Source organism: Bufo bufo, chromosome 2 (assembly GCF_905171765.1).
Source record: "Bufo bufo chromosome 2, aBufBuf1.1, whole genome shotgun sequence".
Lineage (NCBI taxonomy): Eukaryota > Metazoa > Chordata > Amphibia > Anura > Bufonidae > Bufo > Bufo bufo.
The window spans coordinates 209,403,441-209,431,011 of NC_053390.1; the positions used below are offsets into that span (position 1 = coordinate 209,403,441).

At 43.2% G+C, this 27,571-nt stretch overlaps 1 protein-coding gene across 2 annotated transcripts in view; it reads left to right on the plus strand.

The window, feature by feature from the left end:
• The window catches only part of IFT81 (intraflagellar transport 81), a 193,186-nt gene that overhangs the window by 42,895 nt on the left and 122,720 nt on the right, over nucleotides 1-27,571 (plus strand). For both annotated transcript variants that reach the window (XM_040416067.1, XM_040416066.1), the window contains exon 4: nucleotides 24,249-24,429. In XM_040416067.1, coding sequence (XP_040272001.1) covers nucleotides 24,249-24,429 — 181 coding nt within the window. The remainder of the gene's footprint in view (nucleotides 1-24,248; nucleotides 24,430-27,571) is intronic.

The window sequence follows — 27,571 nt, forward strand, 5'->3', positions numbered from 1 at the left end:
CGTCGCCAGGTAGGTTTCGATGTCTGCGGGTGTCATCTTAGGAATCACTGCACGTACTGCCTTCCAGGCATCGTGGACGCTCGGGGTTGCTCCTACTGTCTGCAAAGCCATCACATGTTATAGCAGCAACTGGTTGGTTTCTTGGTGCTGCTTATTAGCCTCCCGTTGATGCAGGTTTGTCTCCCGCTGCTGCAGATTAACATCCATGAGGGCTTTCACAACAGCCTCCATGCTGTTGTGGAGCACGGGTTGTAATACAGCTGGTTTAATGTATGTCATACAACCGTGCCTGAAAAAATGCAGAAACTAAAAATATCGGCGTTCACGCCAGCCTCACTACTTAGCCCGCATCCTCCACCAATTGTTGGGATTCGCTCTGGTAGACAGGACAAGCGGGTGCATTATAGAGGCAAAGACACGTTTGTAACTCAGTGTTTATTCACACTAGTTGCAGGTTCACAGTATGACAGTCCATTTTCAGTATTGGTGTTAGTTCACACCAAAAACAGTTCATACAGAAAAAACATTCACCTTTGATCCTGGGTGTTTAATCCACACCCGGCTAAATGCTCAGCCTCAAAAAGTCTACATACAGGCTTTAGGCGGCCTGCTCGCCTGACACACTGTCTTCAGCTTTCAGCACACAAACAGGCCTCAGATCTCAGCAGAGTTTCACACAGCTCCAGTGTCAGAGAGGAGTAATCCACCCACCTGACAGTGCTGGCTGTTTTTTATAGGCCTGGATCATGGGGAGTAGTCACCCACCCAGCACTTCCAGTAAAGAGCCGTTCTGGATCAGCTATTTACAGCCATACTAGATAGCAAAGTGTCAAACAGCAAATGCTGCTGACACAAAAAACTGGCTCTTACTCCACCGTGGCCAGGAACTTCGGTGACACATACCCATCTACGATGATTCCTTGTACCTTCTTACAGGCCTTTGACATTGGACGATAATAGCTCAAATGACCGTTAGATCAAATGAATGTTTACAGTCATTGTTCTCTAAAAATGTGTGCAGCAAAGGAACAATCAGCGATAATTTCCTCTTTTTCATTCATTTTATCGTTTGTTGGCAGCTCTTTTACCTGTGTAACCGTGCATCTGCCTGTCGTTTTTAATGGAAACATCATGATTATTGTATCAGACCGTAGGACAGGTTACTTCAGAGCACTGAGCTAAAGAGCTGCCTCAGCCTCCTCTCTGCTCTGCTGGTCAGGAATTATGATCCTGAATACAGCTGATAAGATCTTCAACTGAATCTTTGTAGGAATGGAGTCCATGAGGAGACCGTACAGAGAGGAGAGATTGGGGATGTGGCTAATGAGCAGCAGCACTTGTATGCAGTCTGCTACATTACCAGAGCCCCTCATTGCCACAGTCTGTCTTGTCCGACAGTGAGTCCTGATTACTCCTCCCATACATAGTGATTGACTGCTCTACCTGTTCCTTACATGCTCCCCTACTACTGCCGCCAAAAAAATCATAAGTAAGCAGCACCATGAGCCCACACATGTGGATAAAGTCAATGTCAGAAATATCTGGTGCATGCAGTGTCAGATCCTAGCTTAGAATCCCAGAGTATATCAAGGAGGTAAATGCAGAACTCTTCCAGTTAAAGCAAAAGGTGATTTGTTTAACAACTGTCATCAAACATTTTCGACTTAAGCGAGTCTTTATCAAGCAAAGTGCAAGCGCATACGGCATTACTTAAATACTCTGAATATCAGTGTACGTCATATATAAATGAAATGTTTATAGTACATGATCATAAGGAGAATATCAAAACTGAATTACACTTAGGGCTCATTTAGACGGCCGTATGCTGTCCGTAAAAATGCGGATCAGTTTTTTGGCGGATTAGATGCTGTCCCATTCACTTCTATGGGGCCCTTTTCTTCCATTGCACGGCTCAGCAAAAAATTTAACATGTCATATACTTGTCAGTAAAAAATCATGACATGGCCCTATTGAAGTCTAGGAATCAGCAAAAAAACGGAATGCAATCCGTTTTTTTTTTTGCGGACATGCTGAACTATTCGCCAAAAAAAGGATTTGCATGTTTGCGGACAGTATATGGTCGTCTTAATGAGCCCTTACAGTGATATGTGCAATCAATAGAATCTGGAACAGGCAGCCATTCCATCCAAACTTTAGCCAAAAGGAGTATATAGCGTCAAGAGGCCCTGACTGTGCATGAGCCAAACATCACGGGACCGGCGAAAAGGTCCCGTTAGAAAGAGCACATGCCAGTGAGCCAGAAGTGACGTTGCCGTCAGGGAGAAAAAGTCCATAAATGACACACCTCATTCTTGCTCCCTAGCTGTTTCCCCTGGTCTGGTCCCTGTCCTGTCTTCTTCTGGAAAGGCAGAGTTATGTGTACCACTGAAATCAATGACTAGCCTCTACGGTAACATGTCCCCAAGTGGCATGTGTGGCCCTATCCGGATGGAGGTTTACCAAGGGAAACCAGAAGACCCGTGAAAAGGGCCTGGGAGCCTAGGCGCTGGAACAGGACAGGGGGAGCAGGGGAATATGGATTTTTCCACAGATACTACAAAAAAAAGTTGGAAAACCCCTTTAAATGAACTGTGGGAACTGGTTCTCCACATGGACATATTTTATGTTTTTAAGGTATGTTCTCTGATTTATTTTTTCTCCCACTTCCACAGTAGGAAAATGTGATTTGATTGTATAATAGCTTTAATCCTCAGTCACAGATTTAGCTTGCTTTGTCTACTGTTTTTCATTTGGCTTTATCATTTAATCCTAAAATGTTGGCAACTATGAAAGTGTTCCTTGGACCTAGCAATAATGTGGTCTTTGATGACTTTTGCATTGCGGCATCTGTGGAGTAAAGAGTAGGAAGCTAGTTGGATGACATCCAGTAGAGAACTGGAGAAAAAAACTGATTTTGTGCATGGTAAATCAAAAGAACAATTCACCAGCCTGCTGGGTAAGCTACGCATGAGTAATTCGACAGACAGGTAGAGTCAAGAGGTTTTTTTTTTCCTAACTGTCCAAAAAAGCAGTGCATACTCTATGTCCAACAAAATGTTCACAGCAGTGGAAGGATATTGGATCTGAGCATACTTTCACTTGTATTTTTCAGGGAATAGATGAGGCACCTCAAGTAGCCCATACACATTAGATAAAACCTATATCAACCAGGTATGAAAAGGCCTTAAAGGGGTTGTTCACTTTAATAAATACTTCTCCAGCAATTGTAAATGTAATAAAATAAATTAAGTCATACACTGTGTAGGTACATAGTGTGACACAGTGAGAGGTTTGGTCTGGGAAAACAGGTATTTTCCTCCCAGCATGTGCTGCAGGGCTGATTTACAGCCAGATGAGGTCAAATACCAGACCGGATTTTAAATGCCGGTCCGGGTTTTGGCTGCACCTGGCTGTCCTTAACCACCTCCCGTCCGCACGTTGACTAAAAACGTCTGGGAGGTGGTTCTATATCTCTGAATGGACGTTCTGGAACGTCCATTCAGAGATCGCAGCTGCACGCTAATCGTGCAGCTGCAGATCGGGGTGCCCGCTGTCTTTCACACAGGCGAGATTTCCGCTCGGGTGCAAATATTGAGGTGAACGCATTGCATCCGCAATGAATCCGGACCCATACATTTCTATGGGGCTGTGCACATGAGCGGTGATTTTCACGCATCAGTTCTGCGTTGCATGAAAATCGCAGCATGCTATATATTGTGCGTTTTTCACGCAACGCAGGCCCCATAGAAGTGAATGGGGCTGCGTTAAAATCGCAAGCAAGTGCGGATGCGGTGCGATTTTCACGCATGGTTGCTAGGAGAATATCGGGATGGGGACCCGATCATTATTATTTTCCCTTAAACATGGTTATAAGGGAAAATAATAGCATTCTTAATACAGAATGCTAAGTAAATTAGGGATGGAGGGGTTAAAAAAATATATATATAATTTAACTCACCTCATCCACTTGTTCGCGCAGCCCGGCTTCTCTTCTGTCTTCTTCTTTGATGACCTGCAAGAAAAGGACCTGTGGTGACATCACTGCGCTCATCACATGGTCCATCACCATGGTGATGGATCATGTGATGTGCGCAGTGACATCACCAAAAGTCCTTTTCTCCCAGCTCATCAAAGAAGAAAAAAGAAGAGAAGCCGGGCAGCGCGAACAAGTGGATGAGGTGAGTTTAATTTGTTATATTTTTTTTAACCCCTCCATCCCTAATTTACTTAGCATTCTGTATTAAGAATGCTATTATTTTCCCTTATAACCATGTTATAAGGGAAAATAATAAAATCTACACAACACCTAACCCAAACCCGAACTTCTGTAAAGAAGACCGGGTTCGGGTTTGGGTACCAAGCATGCCGATTTTTCTCCCGCGCGTGCAAAACTCATTAAATTGCTTTTCACTCGCGCAGAAAAATCGCGCATTTTCCCGCGACACACCCGCTTCCTATCCGGCCCTCACACACGACGCCCGTGTGAAAGAGGCCTTAGAGAAGGCAGGGACAGTTCCCAGGTGTCCCTCGCTTCTAGATCACTGTATACACAGCGCTCACCGAGCGCTGTGTATACAGAGCAGGACGCGCTTTGTGACCGCCGGAGAGTGCAGGAGCTCTCCGGTCTTTCACAGACCTCGATCAGCCCTGCACTGAGGCTGTACAGCATTGTATGGTGCTGTACAGCCTCTCTGGGGGGTGTATTTATCCTGTAACTGGGGCTACTATGTCAGCTCCAGTTACAGGAGAAATCATTAGTGAAAAAAAAGTGATCTTAAATGTCCCCCAGAGGTCTTGTATGACCTTATGGGGACGAAAAGTGTTAAAATAAAAAAATAAAAAAAAAGGTTTCACATGTAAAAAAGAAATAAAAATTACCCAAGGTAGAAAAAAAAAAGAAGTTAAAAATAGAAAAAAAAATCTAAAATAGACATATTTGATATTGCCGCGTCCGTGACGGTCGGCTCTATAAATATATCACATGATCCACCCAGTCCGATAAACACCATAGAAAAAAAACCTGTAAAAAAAAAGCCATTTTTGTCACCTTACATCACAAAAAGTGCAACAACATTTGATAAAAAAGGTGTATGTCCCACAAAAATGGTACCAATAAAACCGTCACTTCATTCCGCAAAAAATGAGTCCCTACAAAATAAAAAAAACTATAGCTCTCAGAACATGGAGACACTAAAACATAATTTTTTGGGTTTAAAAAATGCTATTATTGTGTTAAAGTGAAATAAATTTTAAAAAGTATACATATTAGGTATCGCCGCGTCCGTAACAACCAGCCCTATAAAAATATCACATGACCTAACCCCTTGGGTGAACACCATAAAAAATAAAAATGTCAAAAAAAGCATTTTTTGTCACCTTAAAACCATCACCTCATCCCGCAAAAAATGAGCCCCTACATAAAAACCTTTTAAAAAAATAAAAAAAACTTTAGCTCTCAGAACATAGACACATTAAAACATAATTTTTTTGTTTCAAAAATGCTATTATTGTGTAAAACTTAAATAAATAAGAAAAAGTATACATATTAGGTATCGCCACGTCCGTAACCATCTGCTCTATAAAAATGTCACATGACCTAACCCCTCAGGTGAACGCTGTAAAAATTTATAAATAAAAAACTGCTAAAACAACCAATTTTTTGGTCACCATGCCCCATAAAGTGTTATAATGAATGATCAAAAAATCATATGTACCCAAAAATAGTCCCAATAAAACTGGCACCTTATCCCCTATTTTCAAAATGGGGTCACTTTTTGGGAGTTTCTACTGTAAGGGTGCATCAGGGGGGCTTCAAATGGGACATGGCATCTAAAAACCAGTTCAGCAAAATCTACCTTCCAAAAACCATGTGGTGCTCCTTTTCTTCTGCGCCCTGCCGTGTGCCCCTACATCAGTTTACGACCAGATGTAGAATGTTTCTGTAAACCGCAGAATCAGCGTAATAAATATTAAGTTTTGTTTGGCTGTTAACCCTCGATGTGTTAACCTCTTAAGGACACATGACGTACCGGTACGTCATGATGTCCTGGTACTTAAGGACACATGACGTACCGGTACGTCATGTGTTGTTCCGATCACTGCCGCCCGGCTGGCAGTGATCGGAACCCGGTGCCTGCTCAAATCATCGAGCAGGCACCTAGGCTAAATGCGCGGGTTTGCTGCGATTTCTGCAGTTTCTGGTCCCCGCGGTCCCTGACCGCGGGGATCAGAAACTTGCTGTGCCTAAAAAAAGTTTTATTCACCCCCCCCTGCACCCCCGAATGATTTTTATGGTGGCGGGAGGTGCAGGGGGAGGGTTGCGGGCGGTGTGGGCGGTGCGGGAGTCGGGCGGTGCGGCAGGCGGGATCGCGATCCCCCGCCCGCCTCCCCTTGAAAATTCATTGGTGTTCAGTGGGGATACCAGGGTGCCAGCACATTGCTGGCACCCTGGTATAAACGGCTGACATCTGCAATGCGATGTCAGCCGTTTAACCCTTTCCATACAGCGGTCCGTACGGACCGCTGTATGTAAAAGGTTAACAGCGCAGGGAGCTCCCTCCCTCTCCCATCGGGGGGCTGCTGTGCCTTTGCAGCCCCCCGATGGAGAGGGAGAGAGCCCCCAGACAGCCCCCCGAGAGATCCCCTCCTTACCCTTCCCCGTCTGCGAAGTTCTGAGCAGACGGGGAAGGTTCCCATGGCAACAGGACGCCTCTCAGGCGTCCTGCTGTCCATGGTGCTGAACAGATCTGTGCTGAAAGGCATAGATCTGTTCAGTGTAAGTAAAATACAGTGCAGTACAATATATATTGTTCTGTACTGTATTATACAGACATCAGACCCACTGGATCTTCAAGAACCAAGTGGGTCTGGGTCAAAAAAAAGTGAATAAAAGTGAAAAAAAAGTAAAAATCAAAAAACACATTTATCACTGATAAAAAATGAAAAAAATAAAATTCCCTACACATGTTTGGTATTGCCGCGTCCGTAACGACCTGATCTATAAAACGGTCATGTTACTTTACCTGAACGGTGAACACCATAAAAATAAAAAATAAAAAACTATGATGAAATTGAAATTTTGCCCACCTTACTTCCCAAAAAAGGTAATAAAAGTGATCAAAAAAGTCGCATGTACGCCAAAATTGTAACAATCAAACCGTCATCTCATCCCGCAAAAATCATACCCTACCCAAGATAATCGCCCAAAAACTGAAAATACTATGGCTCTTAGACTATGGAGACACTAAAACATCATTTTTTTTGTTTCAAAAATGAAATCATTGTGTAAAACTTACATAAATAAAAAAAAAGTATACATATTAGGTATCGCCGCGTCCGTATCGCCCGGCTCTATAAAAATATCACATGATCTAACCCCTCAGATGACCACCGTAAAAAAATAAAAATAAAAACGGTGTAAAAAAAGCCATTTTTTGTCATCTTACGTCACAAAAAGTGTAATAGCAAGCAATCAAAAAGTCATATGCACCCCAAAATAGATGCCAATCAAACCGTCATCTCATCCCGCAAAAAATGAGACCCTACTTAAGATAATCGCCCAAAAACTGAAAAAACTATGGCTCTTAGACTATGGAGACACTAAAACATTTTTTTGGTTTTAAAAATGAAATCATTGTGTAAAACTTACATAAATAAAAAAATTGTATACATATTAGGTATCGCCGCGTCCGTGACAACCTGCTCTATAAAATTACCACATGATCTAACCTGTCAGATGAATGTTGTAAATAACAAAAAAAAAACGGTGCCAAAAAAGCTATTTCTTGTTACCTTGCCGCACAAAAAGTGTAATATAGAGCAACCAAAAATCATATGTACCCTAAACTAGTACCAACAAAACTGCCACCCTATCCCGTAGTTTCTAAAATGGGGTCACTTTTTTGGAGTTTCTACTCTAGGGGTGCATCAGGGGGGCTTCAAATGGGACATGGTGTAAAAAAAAACAGTCCAGCAAAACCTGCCTTCCAAAAACCGTATGGCATTCCTTTCCTTCTGCGCCCTGCCGTGTGCCCGTACAGCAGTTTACGACCACATATGGGGTGTTTCTGTAAACTACAGAATTAGGGCCATAAATAATTAGTTTTGTTTGGCTGTTAACCCTTGCTTTGTAACTGGAAAAAAAATATTAAAATGGAAAATCTGCCAAAAAAGTGAAATTTTGAAATTGTATCTCTATTTTCCATTAAATCTTGTGCAACACCTAAAGGGTTAACAAAGTTTGTAAAATCAGTTTTGAATACCTTGAGGGGTGTAGTTTCTTAGATGGGGTCACTTTTATGGAGTTTCTACTCTAGGGGTGCTTCAAATGGGACATGGTGCCAAAAAAACAGTCCAGCAAAATCAGCCCTCCAAAAACCAAACGGCGCACCTTTCACTCTACGCCCCGCTGTGTGCCCGTACAGTAGTTTACGGCCACATATTGGGTGTTTCTGTAAACAGCAGAGTCAGGGCAATAAAGATACAGTCTTGTTTGGCTGTTAATCCTTGGTTTGTTAGTGGAAAAAATGGGTTAAAATGAAAAATTAGACAAAAAAATGAAATTCTCAAATTTCCTCCCCATTTGCCAATAACTCTTGAGCAACACCTAAAGGGTTAACGACGTATGTAAAATCAGTTTTGAATACCTTGAGGGGTGTAGTTTCTTAGATTGGGTCACTTTTAGGGAGTTTCTCCTCTAGGGGTGCATCAGGGGGCTTCAAATGGGACATGGTGTAAATAAACCAGTCCATAAAAATCTGGCTTCCAAAAACCATACGGCACACCTTTCCCTCTACGCCCCGCTGTGTGGCCGTACAGTAGTTTACGGCCACATATTGGGTGTTTCTGTAAACGGCAGAGTCAGGGCAATAAAGATACAGTCTTGTTTGGCTGTTAATCCTTGGTTTGTTAGTGGAAAAAATGGGTTAAAATGAAAAATTAGACAAAAAAATGAAATTCTCAAATTTCCTCCCCATTTGCCAATAACTCTTGTGCAACACCTAAAGGGTTAACAACATATGCAAAATCAGTTTTGAATACCTTGAGGGGTGTAGTTTCTTAGATGGGGTCATTTTTGGGTGGTTTCTATAATGTAAGCCTCGCAAAGTGACTTGAGACCTGAACTGGTCCCTAAAAATTGAGTTTTTGTAAATTTCTGAAAAATTTCAAAATTTGCTTCTAAACTTCTAAGCCTTATAACATCCCCAAAAAATAAAATATCATTCCCAAAACAATTCAAACATGAAGTAGACATATGGGGAATGTAAAGTCATCACAATTTTTGGGGGTATTACTATGTATTACAGAAGTAGAGAAACTGAAACTTTGAAATTTGCTAATTTTTCCAAATTTTTGTTAAATTAGGTATTTTTTGGTGCAAAAAAAATTATTTTTTTTACTCCATTTTACCAGTGTCATGAACTACAATATGTGACGAAAAAACAATCTCAGAACGGCCTGGATAAGTCAAAGCGTTTTAAAGTTATCAGCACTTAAAGGGACTCTGGTCAGATTTTCAAAAAATGGCCTGGTCCTAAGGTGTAAAAAGGCTGTGTCCTTAAGGGGTTAAAGAAAGAAATTGGATTAAAATGGAAAATCTGCCAAAAAAGTGAAATTTAAAAATGTGATCTCCATTTTCCTTTAATTCTTGTGGAACGCCTAAAGGGTTAACAAAGTTTGTAAAATCAGTTTTAAGTAACTTGAGGAGTGTAGTTTCTACAATAGGGTCATTTATGGGGGTATCTACTATGTGAGCCCCACAAAGTGACTAGTCCTTAAAAAGTGGGTTTTGGCAATTTTCTTAAAAATTTTAAGGATTGCTTCTAAACTTCTAACGTCCTAAAAAAATAAAATGACATTTCCAAAATGATGCCAACATAAAGTAGACATATGGGGAATGTTAAGTAATAAATATTTTATGAGGTACCGTATTTTTCGCCCCATAAGACGCACTTTTTCCCCGCCAAAAATGGGGGGGAAATGCCCCTGCGTCTTATGGGGCAAATGCTGACACTTTAACATCGCTGGATGCGATGTACGAGCGAGTGAGCGGGCGTCGGGGGAGGGATTGGGAGGAGGAGCTAGGGGCCGGAATAGCGGCGGGGCAGTGCAGTCAGTGTACTATAGCCCCGCCCTGCCACTCCGGTATAGTAATATTAAAGGTCTTATTCAATTAAAATGTATCACATATACCCCCTCACTCCTAACTTCCTAATAGTACCTTACATCCTATTCCTAATAGGTTCTGTATAATGCCGGCAGGCAGGCTGGGCGGGCGGCAGCGTAACTCCCTGATGTCACGTGCCTGCTCCGCCTACTTTATGAATGAAGCAGGCGGTGCAGGCAAGTGACGTCAGTGAGTGACGCGCCGCCCGCCCTGCCTGCCTGCCGGCATTGTACAGAACCTATTAGGAATAGGATGTAAGGTACTATTAGGAATTTAGGAGTGAGGGGGCATATGTAATACATTTTAATTGAATAAGACATCTTATATTTGTATACTGGGGGGGGGGGGGGGCGGCAGAGGCGGGGGGGCGGATGGGGCTAATCCGTGGATGGCACAGTTAAGGGGTGGCGGTGGGGGGGTCTGTGGATGGCACTGTTATGGGCTGGGGGGGTCTGTGGATGGCACTGTTATGGGCTGGGGGGTCTGTGGATGGTACATATATAACAGTGCCATCCACAGATCCCCCCTGTAACAGTGCCATCCACAGATCCCCCCTGTAACAGTGCCAGCCACAGATCCCCCCCTGTAACAGTGTCCGTCATCCACAGATCCCCCCCTGTAACAGTGTCCGTCATCCACAGATCCCCCCCTGTAAGTGTCCGTCATCCACAGATCCCCCCTGTAACAGTGTCCGTCATCCACAGATCCCCCCTGTAACAGTGTCCATCATCCACAGATCCCCCCCTGTAACAGTGTCCGTCATCCACAGATCCCCCCCTGTAAGTGTCCGTCATCCACAGATCCCTCTTGTAACAGTGTCCGTCATCCACAGATCCCCCCTGTAACAGTGTCTGTCATCCACAGATCCCCCCTGTAACAGTGTCCGTCATCCACAGATCCCCCCCTGTAACAGTGTCCGTCATCCACAGATTCCCCCTGTAATAGTGTCCGACATCCACAGATCCCCCCTGTAACAGTGTCCGTCATCCACAGATCCCCCCCTGTAACAGTGTCCGTCATCCACAGATCCCCCCCTGTAACAGTGTCCGTCATCCACAGATCCCCCCCTGTAACAGTGTCCGTCATACACAGATCCCCCCTGTAACAGTGTCCGTCATACACAGATCCCCCCTGTAACAGTGTCCGTCATCCACAGATCCCCCCTGTAACAGTGTCCGTCATCCACAGATCCCCCCTGTAACAGTGTCCGTCATCCACAGATCCCCCCCTGTAACAGTGTCCGTCATCCACAGATCCCCCCTGTAACAGTGTCCGTCATCCACAGATCCCCCCTGTAACAGTGTCCGTCATCCACAGATCCCCCCTGTAACAGTGTCCGTCATCCACAGATCCCCCCTGTAACAGTGTCCGTCATCCACAGATCCCCCCTGTAACAGTGTCCGTCATCCACAGATCCCCCCTGTAACAGTGTCCGTCATCCACAGATCCCCCCTGTAACAGTGTCCGTCATCCACAGATCCCCCCTGTAACAGTGTCCGTCATCCACAGATCCCCCCTGTAACAGTGTCCGTCATCCACAGATCCCCCCTGTAACAGTGTCCGTCATCCACAGATCCCCCCTGTAACAGTGTCCGTCATCCACAGATCCCCCCTGTAACAGTGTCCGTCATCCACAGATCCCCCCTGTAACAGTGTCCGTCATCCACAGATCCCCCCTGTAACAGTGTCCGTCATCCACAGATCCCCCCTGTAACAGTGTCCGTCATCCACAGATCCCCCCTGTAACAGTGTCCGTCATCCACAGATCCCCCCTGTAACAGTGTCCGTCATCCACAGATCCCCCCTGTAACAGTGTCCGTCATCCACAGATCCCCCCTGTAACAGTGTCCGTCATCCACAGATCCCCCCTGTAACAGTGTCCGTCATCCACAGATCCCCCCTGTAACAGTGTCCGTCATCCACAGATCCCCCCTGTAACAGTGTCCGTCATCCACAGATCCCCCCTGTAACAGTGTCCGTCATCCACAGATCCCCCCTGTAACAGTGTCCGTCATCCACAGATCCCCCCTGTAACAGTGTCCGTCATCCACAGATCCCCCCTGTAACAGTGTCCGTCATCCACAGATCCCCCCTGTAACAGTGTCCGTCATCCACAGATCCCCCCTGTAACAGTGTCCGTCATCCACAGATCCCCCCTGTAACAGTGTCCGTCATCCACAGATCCCCCCTGTAACAGTGTCCGTCATCCACAGATCCCCCCTGTAACAGTGTCCGTCATCCACAGATCCCCCCTGTAACAGTGTCCGTCATCCACAGATCCCCCCTGTAACAGTGTCCGTCATCCACAGATCCCCCTGTAACAGTGTTCTTCACAGATCCCCAGTAATAGTGCCATCCACAGACCACCATTAGTTCCAAACCCACCAAAAGCACACCTTTTGGTTAAAAAAAATTTTTTCTTCTTATTTTCCTCCCCAAAAACCTAGGTGCGTCTTATGGGCCGGTGCGTCTTATAGGGCGAAAAATACGGTATCACTTTCTGTTTTAAAAGCAGAGAAATAGAAATTTAGAAAATTGCAAATCTTTCAAAATTTTGGGTAAATTTGGGATTTTGAAATATATTGACTCAAATTTATGACTATCATGAGGTACAATGTGTCACGAGAAAACAATCTCTAAATGGCTTGGATAAGTAAAAGCGTTCCAAAGTTATTACCACATAAAGTGAGATATGTCAGATTTGCAAATTTAGGCCTGGTCAGGAAGGGGGCAAATGGCCCAGATGTGAAGTAGTTAAATAGGCAGCTGGGCTCAGAAGTCAGGTCTCTGTGTTGGGATCTAGGAGCCTTGTGTCTGGATAAAGGCTTGCTACCTGTTTGGCGTGAAAACAGGTTGGTGCTGCTATTAGAAAGGACTCTGAGGCAGAATTGCCGCATGGTGTGAATTACCACCAACACCGCAAGGTTACTTTTTGTTTGAATATGACTGCTTGTTTTGCCACTTGCCTAAAGTGTGAATAAAACACTGAACTGTTTGATCCAAAGAACTTGTTGTTGCCTCTACACTGCATCCGCTAATCCTGTTTACCTGTTCCCTGCGTAAAATCCATCCCCAAAAATCCTTTTTTCATTGTGTGTTACAGTCTCTAAACTTGTCATCCAACTCCTGTTGCCAAATTAATATCATCTTCATTTCCATTGACTCTAAAGACGAATTTAAACTAATGTGGACAGCTTTAGCGTCCTTGCTACACTCACATGTTTACAGAACCATGCGGTCACATGGTGTACCTGTACTGTTTCAACTGCATCTGCTCAAACTATAGCTTTTTAACAAAATTTGCAAATTGAAAACAATATACCATTTTTTTTTTTGCGCTTTATAAAACAAACCTAGGTTGTGGAGGAGGAAAATAAGAAAAAAATATTTTTCATCAGACCTCAGAACAGACCCCCAATCTTCATTAGACTTCAGATCAGACCTCAAATCAGGCTACCATATCAGATCAGACCCCCGTGTCAGACCTCAGATCAGACCCGCGTGTCAGACCTCAGATCAGACCCGCGTGTCAGACCTCAGATCAGACCCCCGTGTCAGACCTCAGATCAGACCCCCGTGTCAGACCTCAGATCAGACCCCCGTGTCAGACCTCAGATCAGACCCCCGTGTCAGACCTCAGATCAGACCCCCGTGTCAGACCTCAGATCAGACCCCCGTGTCAGACCTCAGATCAGACCCCCGTGTCAGACCTCAGATCAGACCCCCGTGTCAGACCTCAGATCAGACCCCCGTGTCAGACCTCAGATCAGACCCCCGTGTCAGACCTCAGATCAGACCCCCGTGTCAGACCTCAGATCAGACCCCCGTGTCAGACCTCAGATCAGACCCCCGTGTCAGACCTCAGATCAGACCCCCGTGTCAGACCTCAGATCAGACCCCCGTGTCAGACCTCAGATCAGACCCCCGTGTCAGACCTCAGATCAGACCCCCGTGTCAGACCTCAGATCAGACCCCCGTGTCAGACCTCTATGTCAGAACTCAGAATTTGGTCCATCTAGGTTTTGAGAGAGTTTCTGCTCCTTCTAGAAAAAGGGGTGTGGCTTACCTGAAAGAAATCTGGTGGAGGTCTAGGCAGACTGTATAATTTTACAGGCTTAGGAAATCTGCCCCATTGAGTGCTATATAGACTCGAAAAGAAAAGGCTATAAACTTTTTTTTTTTCCTCAGGGTCCCCAGCTGTGTGAGACAACCGGAGACCTGACCTGCTCCTGCTTCATAGCAGGAGCTTTAGGCTACATGCATACGGCAGTGTAGTTTACGCATATTTTCCGTGTTTTTTTTGTGTAGACCTCATATCAGACCGCCATATCTGATCAGACCCCTATGTCAGACCACAGACCAGGCCCCCATTAGACATAAATAAATTAACTTACTTCTCCTGCTCTGCCACCATTCTGCAAGCTTGGCGGTCTCTCCGTCGCTCACTGCTCCAAGGTCATCTCTGGGCCTGTGCTGCACTGTGACCTGACTGAGTACAATGTTAGGTCATAGTGCGTGCACTATATCCTGACGCACTCATAATTGAAAGCGCTCACTAGTATTCGCTTTATAAGAGGCACTGCCATTTTCCCCCTACTTTTTGGGGGAAAAGATGTGTCTTATAAGGTGGAAAATATGGTAATTATTATTAAAATGGCTTCTCTATTTTGTTTTTAGTTGTTTTGGTATATAATTTGTATATGTGTGAACTGGGCAGCTACTACAACAGTTTTGGCTGGCATAGTGCTCCCAGTAGCAGGAAAACACACAGCCCTGTGTGGAGCTACACAGGTAGAGCTGACCTTTCTTTGGTTTGCTAAGACCCAGCAACTCTGCTCATGTAGTCACTGGGTCCAATAGAGCTGCAGCATTGGCTCCTCTTCTATTTGCTTCATTGCGCCCATTGGCTAACATGCATTAATGTAAGTGCCACTATTTTGGCGTGATTTGGCTGAATTTGGTCCATCTAGGTTTTGAGAAAATTTCTGCACCTTCTAAAGAAAAGGGGTGTAGCTTACCTGAAAGAGATGTGGCTTCACAGGAAAGGGGCATGGCCTAAAATGTGACTTTTGCACCAAAGTTGCACCACAATTCTGGAATAAAATTCTGTCTCAAATTAACACAACCAATAGTTGACAAGTGTCCAACCCTGTATCAATATTATCATCCAGCCAGAGCCACTGTGATAAATCTGGTGGAGGTCTAGGCAGACTGTGTAATTTTATGCTATCTACAGGCTTAGGAAATCTGCCCCATTGAGCGCTATATAGACTCAAAAAAAGAAAAGGTTATAAACTGTTTCTGTTTTTCTCAGGGTCCCCAACTGTGTGAGACAATCGGAGACCTGACCTGCTCCTGCTTCATTGAGGCTACATGCATACGGCAGTGTAGTTTACGCATACTTTCTGTGTTGTTGTTTTTTGCAGATTTTGCTGCATTTCTCCACAAAATCTGCAAATAGATTTCCCCCAAATCTCAGCGTTTGCATTGCAAAGGGTGAAATCTGCACTGAACAAACAGTTGGTGTGCTACATACTGTATTTCAAGAATATGCACTGTGTACCTGAAATTTGGAAAATCTCATTAAGCTTGCTTGTACTTTGCTGATTTTCCAAATGAAAATCCTTGCAGAAAAACCATTATGCACACAGTTCGTATTGAACGTAGATTTTCCGTGCACAAAATCTAAAACTTAATACAGTACCAGCTAGGGATCGACCGATTATCGGAGTTACTGATATTATCGGCCGATATTCATGATTTTTTAAGTTATCGGTATCTTCATTTAACCTTGCCGATAATGCGTCCAGCGCGCACAGAACATGCTGTCAGCGCGCTCATGTTCCCTCAGCAGCACAGGGGAGAAGGAGTCACTCTCTTCCTCCCCCCTGTGCTGTGCTGCCAATGAGGATAGATGGAAGGAGGAGGGGTGGGCGCACTGCGCCACCAGTGATAAGTAATGTCTAATACAAAAACAGGAGGCGGTGCCCAGCCTATATGACAGGAAGCTGCGATCAGCGGCAGTTAACCGTGCCGCACCTGAGGGGTTAACTGCTGCCGCTGATCGCAGCTCCCTGTCAGAGGCAGGGTGCCGGCTATGTGATTCTGCGCCGACACACCCGCCTCCTGTATTAAACGTTAATTATCATTGATGGCGCAGTGCGCCCTCCCCAGTATTAAAATCATTGGTGGTGCAGTGCGCCTTCCCCCCGCCCTCCAGTATTAAAATCATTGGTGTCGCAGTGCGCCCCCCCCAACCCCTCCAGTATTAAAGTCATTGGAGACAGTGGCCACAGGGTCCCCTCCTCTTCATTGGTGGCAGTGGCAGCTTCTGATCGTAGCCCCAGCAGTGTAATCCTGGGGCTCCGATCGGTTACCATGGCAGCCAGGGCGCTACTGAAACCCTGGCTGCCATGGTAACATCCCTGCTGCCGTGTATACTATGCACAGGACAGCAGGGAGAGTGTGAAGTCCTATTCACCCTAATAGAGCTCTATCAGGGTGAATAAGACAAGGGATTAAAAGATCCCAGGTTCTAGCCCCTAAGGGGGGAAATAGTTATTAAATAAAAAGTAAAAAAATAAATAAAAATTAAGCATAAATCACCCCCTTTCCCAATCTTACATATAAAATATATAAACAATAAATAAACATCACATATTGCCACGTCCAAAAAGTCCAAACTATTAAAATATTTTTAAAAATTATCTTTTATGTGGTGAATGCCGTAAAAGAAAAAAAAAATGTTTTTCAAAAATGAAAATGCACAGAATATCAGTATAAGTTATCGGCTATCGGCCTGAAAGTTCACAGGTTATCGGTATCGGCTCTACAAAATCTATATCGGTCGATCCCTAGTACCAGCTAAGTAGATGAAATTTTCCAAATGTCATGTAACGGTGCGGAAATTGACCTGTGGTGCTGATTTTGAAATCCACAGCATGTCGATTGTGCGGATTTTCGACGCAGATTTCACCCTTTGCAGTGCAAATGTTGAGATACTTGGCAAATCCATGTAATACAAGTCGGTTTGGGTGTTTATTTGATGTATAGATGCAGTGAAAAGTGCACAAAAATCTGTGTAATAAAATATGTTTAACATAAAACATTATTTAAACAATAGGTAATTTTCTGATGATGTATCCCATTTAAAGAGGACCTGTCCCCACAAAATGCAACGTAATGAAAGCACCATGTTATAGAGAAGGAGGAGCTAAGCAGATTGAGATATATTTTTGTGGGAAAAGATACAGTAAAACCTGTAATTTATACATTTATATCTCTGCTTTTTCTACCTCCTGTGAACAGCAATCGGTACAGGAGGGAGGGGATATCAATGATTTATAACACTGTGTGTATAAGTCTACATACAGAGATAGCTGTCAGTCACTGGTAACTCCTCCCCTCTATACCGATAGTTATTCACAGGAAGTGAAAAAAGCAGAGATATAAATGTATAAATTACAAGTTTTACTGAATCTTTCCCTAAAACTATATATCAATCTGCTCAGCTCCTCCTGCTCTATAACATGCTACTTTCAGATTGCGTTGCATTTTGTGGTGACAGGTCCTCTTTAAGCTGAGATACGTAACTGTTGGCCTAAGTAGGGTGACCATACATCCTCTTTTTTGGACCTAAAAAAATAGTGCGGCCGGGATTTATGATAAAGACATGTCCAAAATTCTCAAGGGGAAGGGGGCGCTGCCGGGTGGGCACTATTACTGATGAGTGCTTCCATTGTGGAGCACAGGCTCAGACTGGCCCACAGGGGTACAGGTGAATCCCCCAGTGGGCTCCTAGTCTCCCACCCCCTGCACAAGGTGGCACATAACACAGTAGACGTACTGCAGTACATACATATATTCAGTGTACAGCACCTCAGCCAGCCTATGTTCATATAAAAAACTTGATAGATTATTAAAGAAACTCCCCAGTTTATTATTCTAGACACGAAAGCAAAGATATAGGACGGCTCTCCCTCTGATTAGGAATGGAACGGTGCTCCAAACTGATGTCGCACTCAAATCACCGACAGTAATAAAGGAGAAGATGAATGGGCACTCATATATCCAGACACACACAGAATCAATAAAGCATCACTAAATATTTATTATATAGATGCAAATGTCAAAGGGGATAGATAAAATGTACGTGCATAAATAATATGACACAATTAAAAATAGGGTATATACCTAAAAAAATATAATAAAATTATTCTTGGTAATCCTGCCACTCTATATGTGGGCTGGATAGGATAGCTACTCAGCACTAATTGTAGTCGAATCCTCTCTATGTATAACAAGTGATAATGTATCCTATATATCAACCTGGAAAATAAATATAAGTGACTGCAAACACAATTATAGATGAGTGACTATAAACTCAATTCTAAATAGCACAATATATGAGCTGTGAAAAAAAATTTTTTGTGCAAAACCAGTAGAGTCCGTGTATTCCAGTGTCAAAATAATGTGAAAAAAATCCCAAAATTTATGAAAATGTAAAGTGTGAATTGTGATCACACAACAAAGGGTTAAATTAAAGTGATGAATCCTGTAGTTTCCGCATATAGGGGCATTTGAGCAGAGATATTGAAACAATCCCTGGAGGGGAATGAAGTCCACTCTAATACTTTGTATACAATGTTGCAATATTGCAACCTAAAGTGTCAGATTCGTAGTATAGATTAATAGGCAGTTTCCATATTGACTATCACAGGGAGAGGATCCTATACTCACATGTACCGGGATGATGTCCGTTGCGTGGCGTCCCACGTGGTGTGAGTAATAGGTAGGCTTACCTCTGCCTGTGTGCTATTATAGCAAGATCTCCACCGATGCCTTAGTAGTATGGGCACTTGTCGCTGCTCCGCATAGTCCTGTAGTCAGAACTGGGTGCTTCTTTAGTTGATGTGGAGGCACTAAGGAGTGGGTGCCCGGTTTGTCTTAGGAGTCCCTCATATCTCCGTCCGTGCTCAATACAGGTGCTGCAGGCTTTGTTGGCTGTCTGCTATTTCCGGTATCACATCGGATATTAGCAGTCTGAGTTCCTTTTAAAGTAGAAAGCGCTTTCTTTACCGATGATTATGGCAGTGATGTTAGCTTTTCTTGTTGCCGGTTGTTTGCCAGATGTAGATCCCCCAGCCCCCCCTGGAACATTGGGCCACCAATTTCTTGGTAAAATGATATCAGTAACTTACCAAGATCAATGTTTCCTTACATCTGGACGGGGAGCTAAGTAAAAATCTATCATTATTTTGTCATCATTGTACTATCTTTTCCTACCCCCTGATGATCCTTGCCTTAGGTGAAACGCGTAGGGGTTCTTCTTTTTTGTTTTAAGGAAGTGTTGGTGTTTGACTACCTGCGGTACACTAGACACTATCCATACATTTATATATTATTGTGTTTGTTGTTTATCTATCCTTTATTTGTTATATCCCATATCTATGGTGTTTTAACAGGGATACTCTAGGAGTAGGCACGGGGACAGGGAACCTCCACCACTAGGGGGCAACCCTGGGCTGAGGATAGACTAGGGTATTACAGGGATAGTATCCCCTGTGGTCCCCTGATCATCCTCTCTTTTTGACTTATCCTTTTTCCGTTGCCATACTATCTATATTTCTCCTTTTGAGGATTACATCACATATTGTTAGTTATTAGGTTCCCCCGTACCAATACCCAGTACTCTACTATTAAAGGTATTTTTTAAGTCACGTTCGCTCTCTATACTTTACATAATAGAAACCACCCAAAAATGACCCCATTCTATAAACTACACCCCTCAAGGTATTCAAAATTTATTTTACAAACTTTGTTAACCCTTTAGGTGTTCCACAAGAATTAATGGAAAATAGAGATAAAATTTCCAAATTTCACTTTTTTGGCATATTTTCCATTTTAATAATTTTTTTCCAGTTACAAAGCAAGGGTTAACAGCCAAACCAAACTCAATATTTATGGCCCTGATTCTGCCGTTTACAGAAACACCCCATATGTGGTCGTAAACTACTGTACGGGCACACGGCAGGGCGCAGAAGGAAAGGAATGCCATACGGTTTTTGGAAGGCAGATTTTGCTAAACAGTTTTTTGTTTACACCATGTCCCATTTGAAGCCCCCCTGATGCAACCCTAGAGTAGAAACTCCATAAAAGTGACCCCATCTAAGAAACTACACCCCTCAAGGTATTCAAAACAGATTTTACAAACGTCGTTAACCATTTAGGTGTTCCACAAGAGTTATTGGCAAATGGAGATGAAATTTCTGAATTTCAATTTTTTGGTCAAATTTCCCACTTTTATCCATTTTTCCCAGTAACAAAGCAAGGGTTAACAGCCAAACAAAACTCAATATTTATGCCCCTGATTCTGTAGTTTACAAAAACACCCCATATGTGGTCGTAAACAGCTGTACGGGCACACGGCAGGGCGCAGAAGGAAAGGAATGCCATATGGTTTTTGGAAGGCAGATTTTGCTGGACTGTTTTTTTTGACACCATGTCCCATTTGAAGCCCCCCTGATGCACCCCTAGAGTAGAAACTCCAAAAAGTGGCCCCATTTTAGAAACTACGGGATAGGGTGGCAGTATTGTTGGTACTAGTTTAGGGTACATATGATTTTTGGTTGCTCTATATTACACTTTTTGTGAGGCAAGATAACAAGAAATAGCTGTTTTGGCACCGTTTTTATTTTTTGTTATTTACAACATTCATCTGACAGGTTAGATCATGTGATATTTTTATAGACCAGGTTGTCACGGATGCGGCTATACCTAATATGTATACTTTTTTTTTTATTTATGTAAGTTTTACACTGATTTCTTTTTTGAAGCAAAAAAAATCATGTTTTAGTGTTTCCATAGTCTGAGAGCCATAAGTTTTTCCGTTTTTGGGCGATTACCTTGGGTAGGGTATGATTTTAGCGGGATGAGATGACTGTTTTATTGGCACTATTTTGGGCTGCGTGTGACTTTTTGATCGCTTGCTATTACACTTTTTGTGATGTTAGGCTATGTTCACATCAGCGTTCAGCCTTTCCGTTCTCTTGCTCCGTTATAGGAGCAGGAAAACGGAAAGGACGGATTCGGCTCATAACTGAGCCGAACGGAGCCTACGGACCTCATAGACCCCCATAGACTATAATGGGGTGCGTTAGGTTTCCGCTCAGAAGATGATTTTGGAGCGGAGACAAAAGTCCTGCATGCAGGACTTTTGTCTCCGCTCCAAAATCATCTTCTAAACGGAAACCTAACGGACCCCATTATAGTCTATGGGGGTCTATGAGGTCCGTAGGCTCCGTTCGGCTCAGTTATGAGCCGAATCCGTCCTTTCCGTTTTCCTGCTCCTATAACGGAGCAAGAGAACGGAAAGGCTGAACGCTGATGTGAATAGGGCCTAAGGTGACAAAAAATGGTTTATTTAGCACAGTTTTTATTTAAAAAATTTTACGGTGTTCATTTTTCGCGGCGATACCAAATATGTATACTTTTTATTTATTTATGTAAGTTTTACACAATAACAGCTTTTTTAAAACAAAAAAAAATGATGTTTTAGTGTCTCCATATTCTGAGCCATAGTTTTATTTATTTTTTGGGCGATTCTCTCAGGTAGGGGCTCATTTTTTGGGGGATGAGGTGACGTTAGGTTGGTACTATTTTGGTGGGCAAACGCCTTTTTGATCGCTTGCTGTTGTACTTTTTGTGATGTAAGGTGACAATTATTTTTTTTTATTTAGCACAGTTTTTATTTTTTTATTTTTACGGTGTTCATCTGAGGGGTTAGGTCATGTGATATGTTTATAGAGCCGGTCGATACGGACGCGGCGATACCTAATATGTGTACTTTATTTTTTTCCCCTATTTTTTACCAATTTTGTTTTTACTTTATTTGGGGAAAATGACGTTTTTGTTTATTTTTACTTGAAACTTTTAATTTTTTGGGGGAAAACTTTATTTTTTCAACTTTATTTTTTCACTTTATTTTTTGTCCCACTTTGGGACTTGAACTTTTGGGGGTCTAATCCTTTACAATGCATTCCAATACTTCTGTATTGGAATGCATTGGCTGTATGAGTAATACTGTGTCTATTACTCATACAGCTTCCGGCCTGTGAGATCCAGGGGGCTGGATCTCACAGGCTCGTCACCGGAAGGCAGTGCGATGCCTCCCGCGCATTTAGCCAAGGTGCCTGCTCAACGATTTGAGCAGGCACCGGGTTCCGATCACCGCCCGACGGGCGGCGGTGATCGGAACTGTACATGACGTACCGGTACGTCATGGGTCCTTAAGGACTCGGGAACCATGCCGTACCAGTACGTCATGGGTCCCTAAGGGGTTAATTATCATATCGTTCAGGATGTTTTGTATCTTTTTTTTGTGATTTTTGATAAATTTCTGTTCTTGAGGGAGTGGCACCTTCATGTGTGAATGCGCTCCTATTTTATGTTGGGAGTAGTATTCTTGTGCACTTTTTAGGTGGTACATATAGCTGTGTGTGCTCCTCCTCTCATCGGTTGCTTAGTGCACACAGAGGTAACAAGTAGCAGCACACTATATGTACAGGGTCTGCTCTCCTGAATGTAGATGCCCAACAGTAGTTTCTGTCTATACATAGGGCAATATATTTAGCTTGCAGATCTCCTGTAAAGGGGTTGTCTTATGAAGACAAACCCTGTGCACTTGCCTTCTCCCTCTATCAGCTAGAACAAAGAACTGCTCAGTTCAAGTGGCTCAAGGGAAATTCCTGGCTCACCATTGCCTCCCCCAGCAACATCAGCTGTTTGCTGGGTGCCCATGGGCCTTATTCTGGAATAAATTGTTTATAAAAAAAAAAAATAATAATAATTTATGTTTAGACATGGCAAATTTGTTGCAGACTGGTAAGGTCCTTTTACATGGACTGACGATCAAGGATAAGCATTACTGAGAACTCTGTGGAAATGATGTATCTTCCAGTGCCAAAATCTTCATGAAAATCCTCATGTTTTATTGTAACTTCATGTTAAAAACAAAAAATAGAGTGAGCATCCAAAAAAACACGTATTTCAGATCAATCCCAATCCTTATTCATAGCGCGTAGAACATACATCATTCATACTTCTATTACTATTCCTAGGAATCCTGATAATTAGCCTGTGTAAAAGTGCCTCTGATCACCTATTGATTGAGAAAACGCTCTTTCATTGCGTGATCATATCTTTCGTCCATCACCCAAAATCATTGTTTCTGGGCATCAAATCAGCTAATGTAAATGAATGTGTATAGGGACAAGCACAGTAATGATTGCTCGTCTCCATTTAGAGTGGATGATTGATAAAACATTCTCCTTTTCTGACAATCGGGCAATTATCAGGAACGCTTTGTTGACTCCCAATAATTGCCGTCAAATTGTTCTGTGTAAAAGGAACATTAATTCACATGTAACACAAGTGTCCCGTCTGAACATAGGCTAATGGTCCTTTTACACAGGTTGGTTTCACAGGCATATATCGGGAACAAACCAAATGTTCCTGATAATTGCTTGATCATCAGTGGAGGTGAGAGCTGCATTTACATGCAGCAACTATCCCATCAATATGAGGTTGAGTGATCACTTTTCCCCATACAGTTTAATTGTTTCTGGCCAGCAGATCCCTGTTTACACAGAACTATCTCCTGCCCAGAAACAATGATTATGGCTGGTGGTTAAAAGATATGATCAACCGATGAACAAGTGTTTTATCATTCACTGAGTCATCAGCGGCACCTTTACTCATCTCTGATAATTGCCCCAATCGTCCATTTTTTAAGGACCTTAAAAAAAAACCAGGTTAAAGAGTTGACTGTTCTCTGAACTGTTTGCTGAATGTCTTGGGTTCATTGACAAAAAAATTATTCAGCGGCAGGTAACACCGCTATGAAGTAACCCTTCATAAAAATCAACCCTCCCTGTGTTAAGCAGAGTGTTTCAGAAGAAAGGATGCTGTGAAATAGAGTCTGATCATTTACTAAATCTATCTGTGCCGGTCTTATGTTATTTTGTCCAAACTGATATGTCAATAGTAGTGAATTACGGTAATCTTTTTTTGCGTTTATCCTTAGGAACACTTTTCGCCAAGGTCTGGTTGTTGGAAGTAAACCCATTATTCACCCATTATTGTACTGGCTACTCCAGAAGACAAATGAGTTAAAGAAGAGGGCATATTTGGCCCGGTTTCTAGTTAAAATGGACGTCCCTGCAGAGTTTCTCCAAGATGACATTGTTTTTGAAACGTACAAGCAGGTAGGAGGATTTTTGGATTCTTTGGAGGCTTTGCCCAAACTGGTGTCACATCCGTGATGGATTTGATGGTTACGCATTGATCTGTTTTTCGTAATAAATCCCGCTGTATCTCTTTGACTTTTAAAGGATTCATCAAACACTGTAGGCTGACTGCCAGAAGCAAAATAAACTTGACCGTTATGAGACATGACAATAGTGTTAACAGAGTAGTATATTTATTATAAGATTTGTTATGGATTTATCTAGAGATTTAATGCAATGCTGGGTAACTAACATTAATGCTGGAACCTAATTAGTAGAGTGCTTTTTACTTAGGTCCATTGACATAGTTTTTCCAGTTGGTTGAACATTCAGGCTAGTTCCCAGGTTTCACTTTCTGTCTTCACAAGTCTTTGGTAAAATGTAATGGATACAAAGACTTAGCAAAAGAGTATAAAAACACTTTAAACCTTTCCCTGCTAAGGGCATATGTCAGTGGTGGCAAACCTATGGCATGGGTGCCAGAGGCGGCACTCAGAGCCCTCTCTGTGGGCACCCGCACCCTGGAAAAAGTCTATGGTGTACTAATATGCCTTAGACTTTTCCTGTCATTCATCAGCGCAGGATGCACTATGAACAGCACAGGCAGCGCACTCATTGTAGGCAGGCTATTATAGCTAAATGATAAAGTACATGGAAGATATACTATATTGGTATTCAGGGTAAATTGCCGTGTTGGCACTTTGCGATAAATTAGTGGATTTTGGGTTGCAGTTTGGGGCACTCGGTCTCTAAAAGGTTTGCCATCACTGGCATATGTCATACATCCTTGCAGTGTGGCACTTCAGTAGCAAAAAAATCCAGTCTTTAATTTAAACCAGCAGCATAATACAGCGACGTGTCGACCGCGGTTGAAACGTCACTGTATTATGCTGCTGGTTTAAATTAAAGACCGGATTTTTTTCACTACTGGAAGAGTGCTGCAGATTTCTATATATACCATACTTTACGCTGGGACCCATGGCCAGGATCCCTATCTGCGAGCACTATCACCCTTCTTAATGGTATTTATTATTCCCATGCTGGGATTTGTAGTGCTGCTTATCATTCAATTTCCTTACTTCAGTAGCAAAGGACATACGGTACGTCCTTGCCACTGATAGCTGGATCTCAGGCTGTGTAACATCTAGAGATTAAAGCCAGTTCTTGACATTCTCAGCTTAACAAAAAGACCAAGATTGAGGTTCTAGCCATGATAAATTGCGAGGAGGAGCCCTTTGAAAAGGGTCTCAGGCTGCATGTAACTGCTGCTTTCATTCCCCACCTGATTGTTTAACGCTGAGATTTAAAAACAAAACTTTGCATTAATTTCTAGCTGTTACACAGCCCGAGATATGCCAGCAGAAAGTAGCCCTCCTCCCTACAGCCGGCTGGGATGTCAGCCAGCTGAGAAAGAGAGGTGTGCCAGTGGAGAATGTGTTGACAGGCTGTACAGGAGAGACATAGCTTGTCTCTCCTTATGCAACTGTTCATGTCCCCAGGAAGATAACATGGACTTCTGTGTAAGTTATCGACCCTTCTCCCCCCCCCCCCCCCCCCCCCCCGCTTCCCTTCCCTCATCAATCAGAGAGCATACCTGCTCTCTGATCGTCACATATGGCAGTCTTTTTCTCCAGAAAAGGATTGAGAAGGTGAGCCCTCTGTGCCTAATTAGGCCATTTATTGACACCATGACCCAGATGTTTAACAGCGTCCAGAACCATGCACTAAATAAGTTGCACCAAACACACCACAAACATCAATAAAGTTTACATTTTACGCTGTCCCTAACCTGTCCATACCCATTCTATAATATACAGTATGCTTTAGCAATAACCGTTACATGCTGCAGTAATAGTGTTAATTATCGCTAAAGAGAAAAATATCTAATATATTTCTGACAGATGGAAAAAAATATTCATCAGTCAGAAAATATATTTTGCTACATCAACAATCGTTTTTCAGAGGCGTGTAATACAGTGGCTTTTTTATTCCCATATTATGGATGCAGCACTTGGACTTCAGAATCAATGGTATGACACCGTAACTATTTTTCTGATTAACTACAGAAGGTTCAGATGGTGGATCCTTGATACAGGAGTTATAAAACACCCATATTATACAGTTTGCTGCAAAGTTCCATGAAGGTGGTTGTGTGTTTTAATGTTTAAGTTATATGTTTGGGGAGGAGCCTGGCCACGGAGCTGAATGGCTGCTTGATCCTGAGCTCCTCTTCCCGGCAGAAGTTGTAACCCCTATTATTAGCTACTTTCTCCGCTCAAATGGGGAAAACCAACAAGGAACGTCATATAGACGCAGCAGAACCGACCGTGGTTCACTCCAAACAGCCAGATATGGAGCGGTTCCTTAAGAAACAACCTAAAACCCCCGCCTTGGACTTTGCCAAGATGGCGCCGTGACACTCTGAGGACGGCTCAGAGGCAGGCAGTGCATCGGATGTTTCGGACCGCAGACCACCGGGCAGAAACACCCCTTTCTCCAAAGCGATCCTCAAGGACCTGTTGGAATCTGCCCTGGCGCCTCTAAAGAAAGATCTAGAGGAGATAAAATGAATATGCAAAATAACCGTGGAGCCCCAAATATGGGTCTTCAACACAGTGAAAGCCAGATATCCCTCAAAGGAAGGCGAACCGAGCAAAGGGGTGTCCCCATTACAGAGATCACCAAATCCACTGTGGATTTGGTGATCTCTGTAATGGGGACACCCCTTTGCTCGGTTTTCCTTCCTTTGAGGGATATCTGGCTTTCACTGTGTTGAAGACCCATAATTGGGGCTCCACGGTTATTTTGCATATTACTGTTTCCAAGGGAGCTTTGCACTGTGGATTGCTGTGTCGAGAGTATTAAATGAGGCTCCACAGTGTTTTTGTAGCTGGTCTCCCTAAGGTCAGCTATTGTTTTGTTTGACTAGAGGAGATAAAGGAAGACCTCCGCCATATTGGACATCGAGTGGTGTCTCTGGAAAACGCGCAAGAGGCCATCATGAAACATGAGGGCCGGACAAGTGAGGCCTTATGGGCGCACAGAGACTTGCTAAATGAGGCTCTGCTCCACATTAAAGATCAGGAGAATCGGGGCCGACGTAGAAATCTGCACATACGCA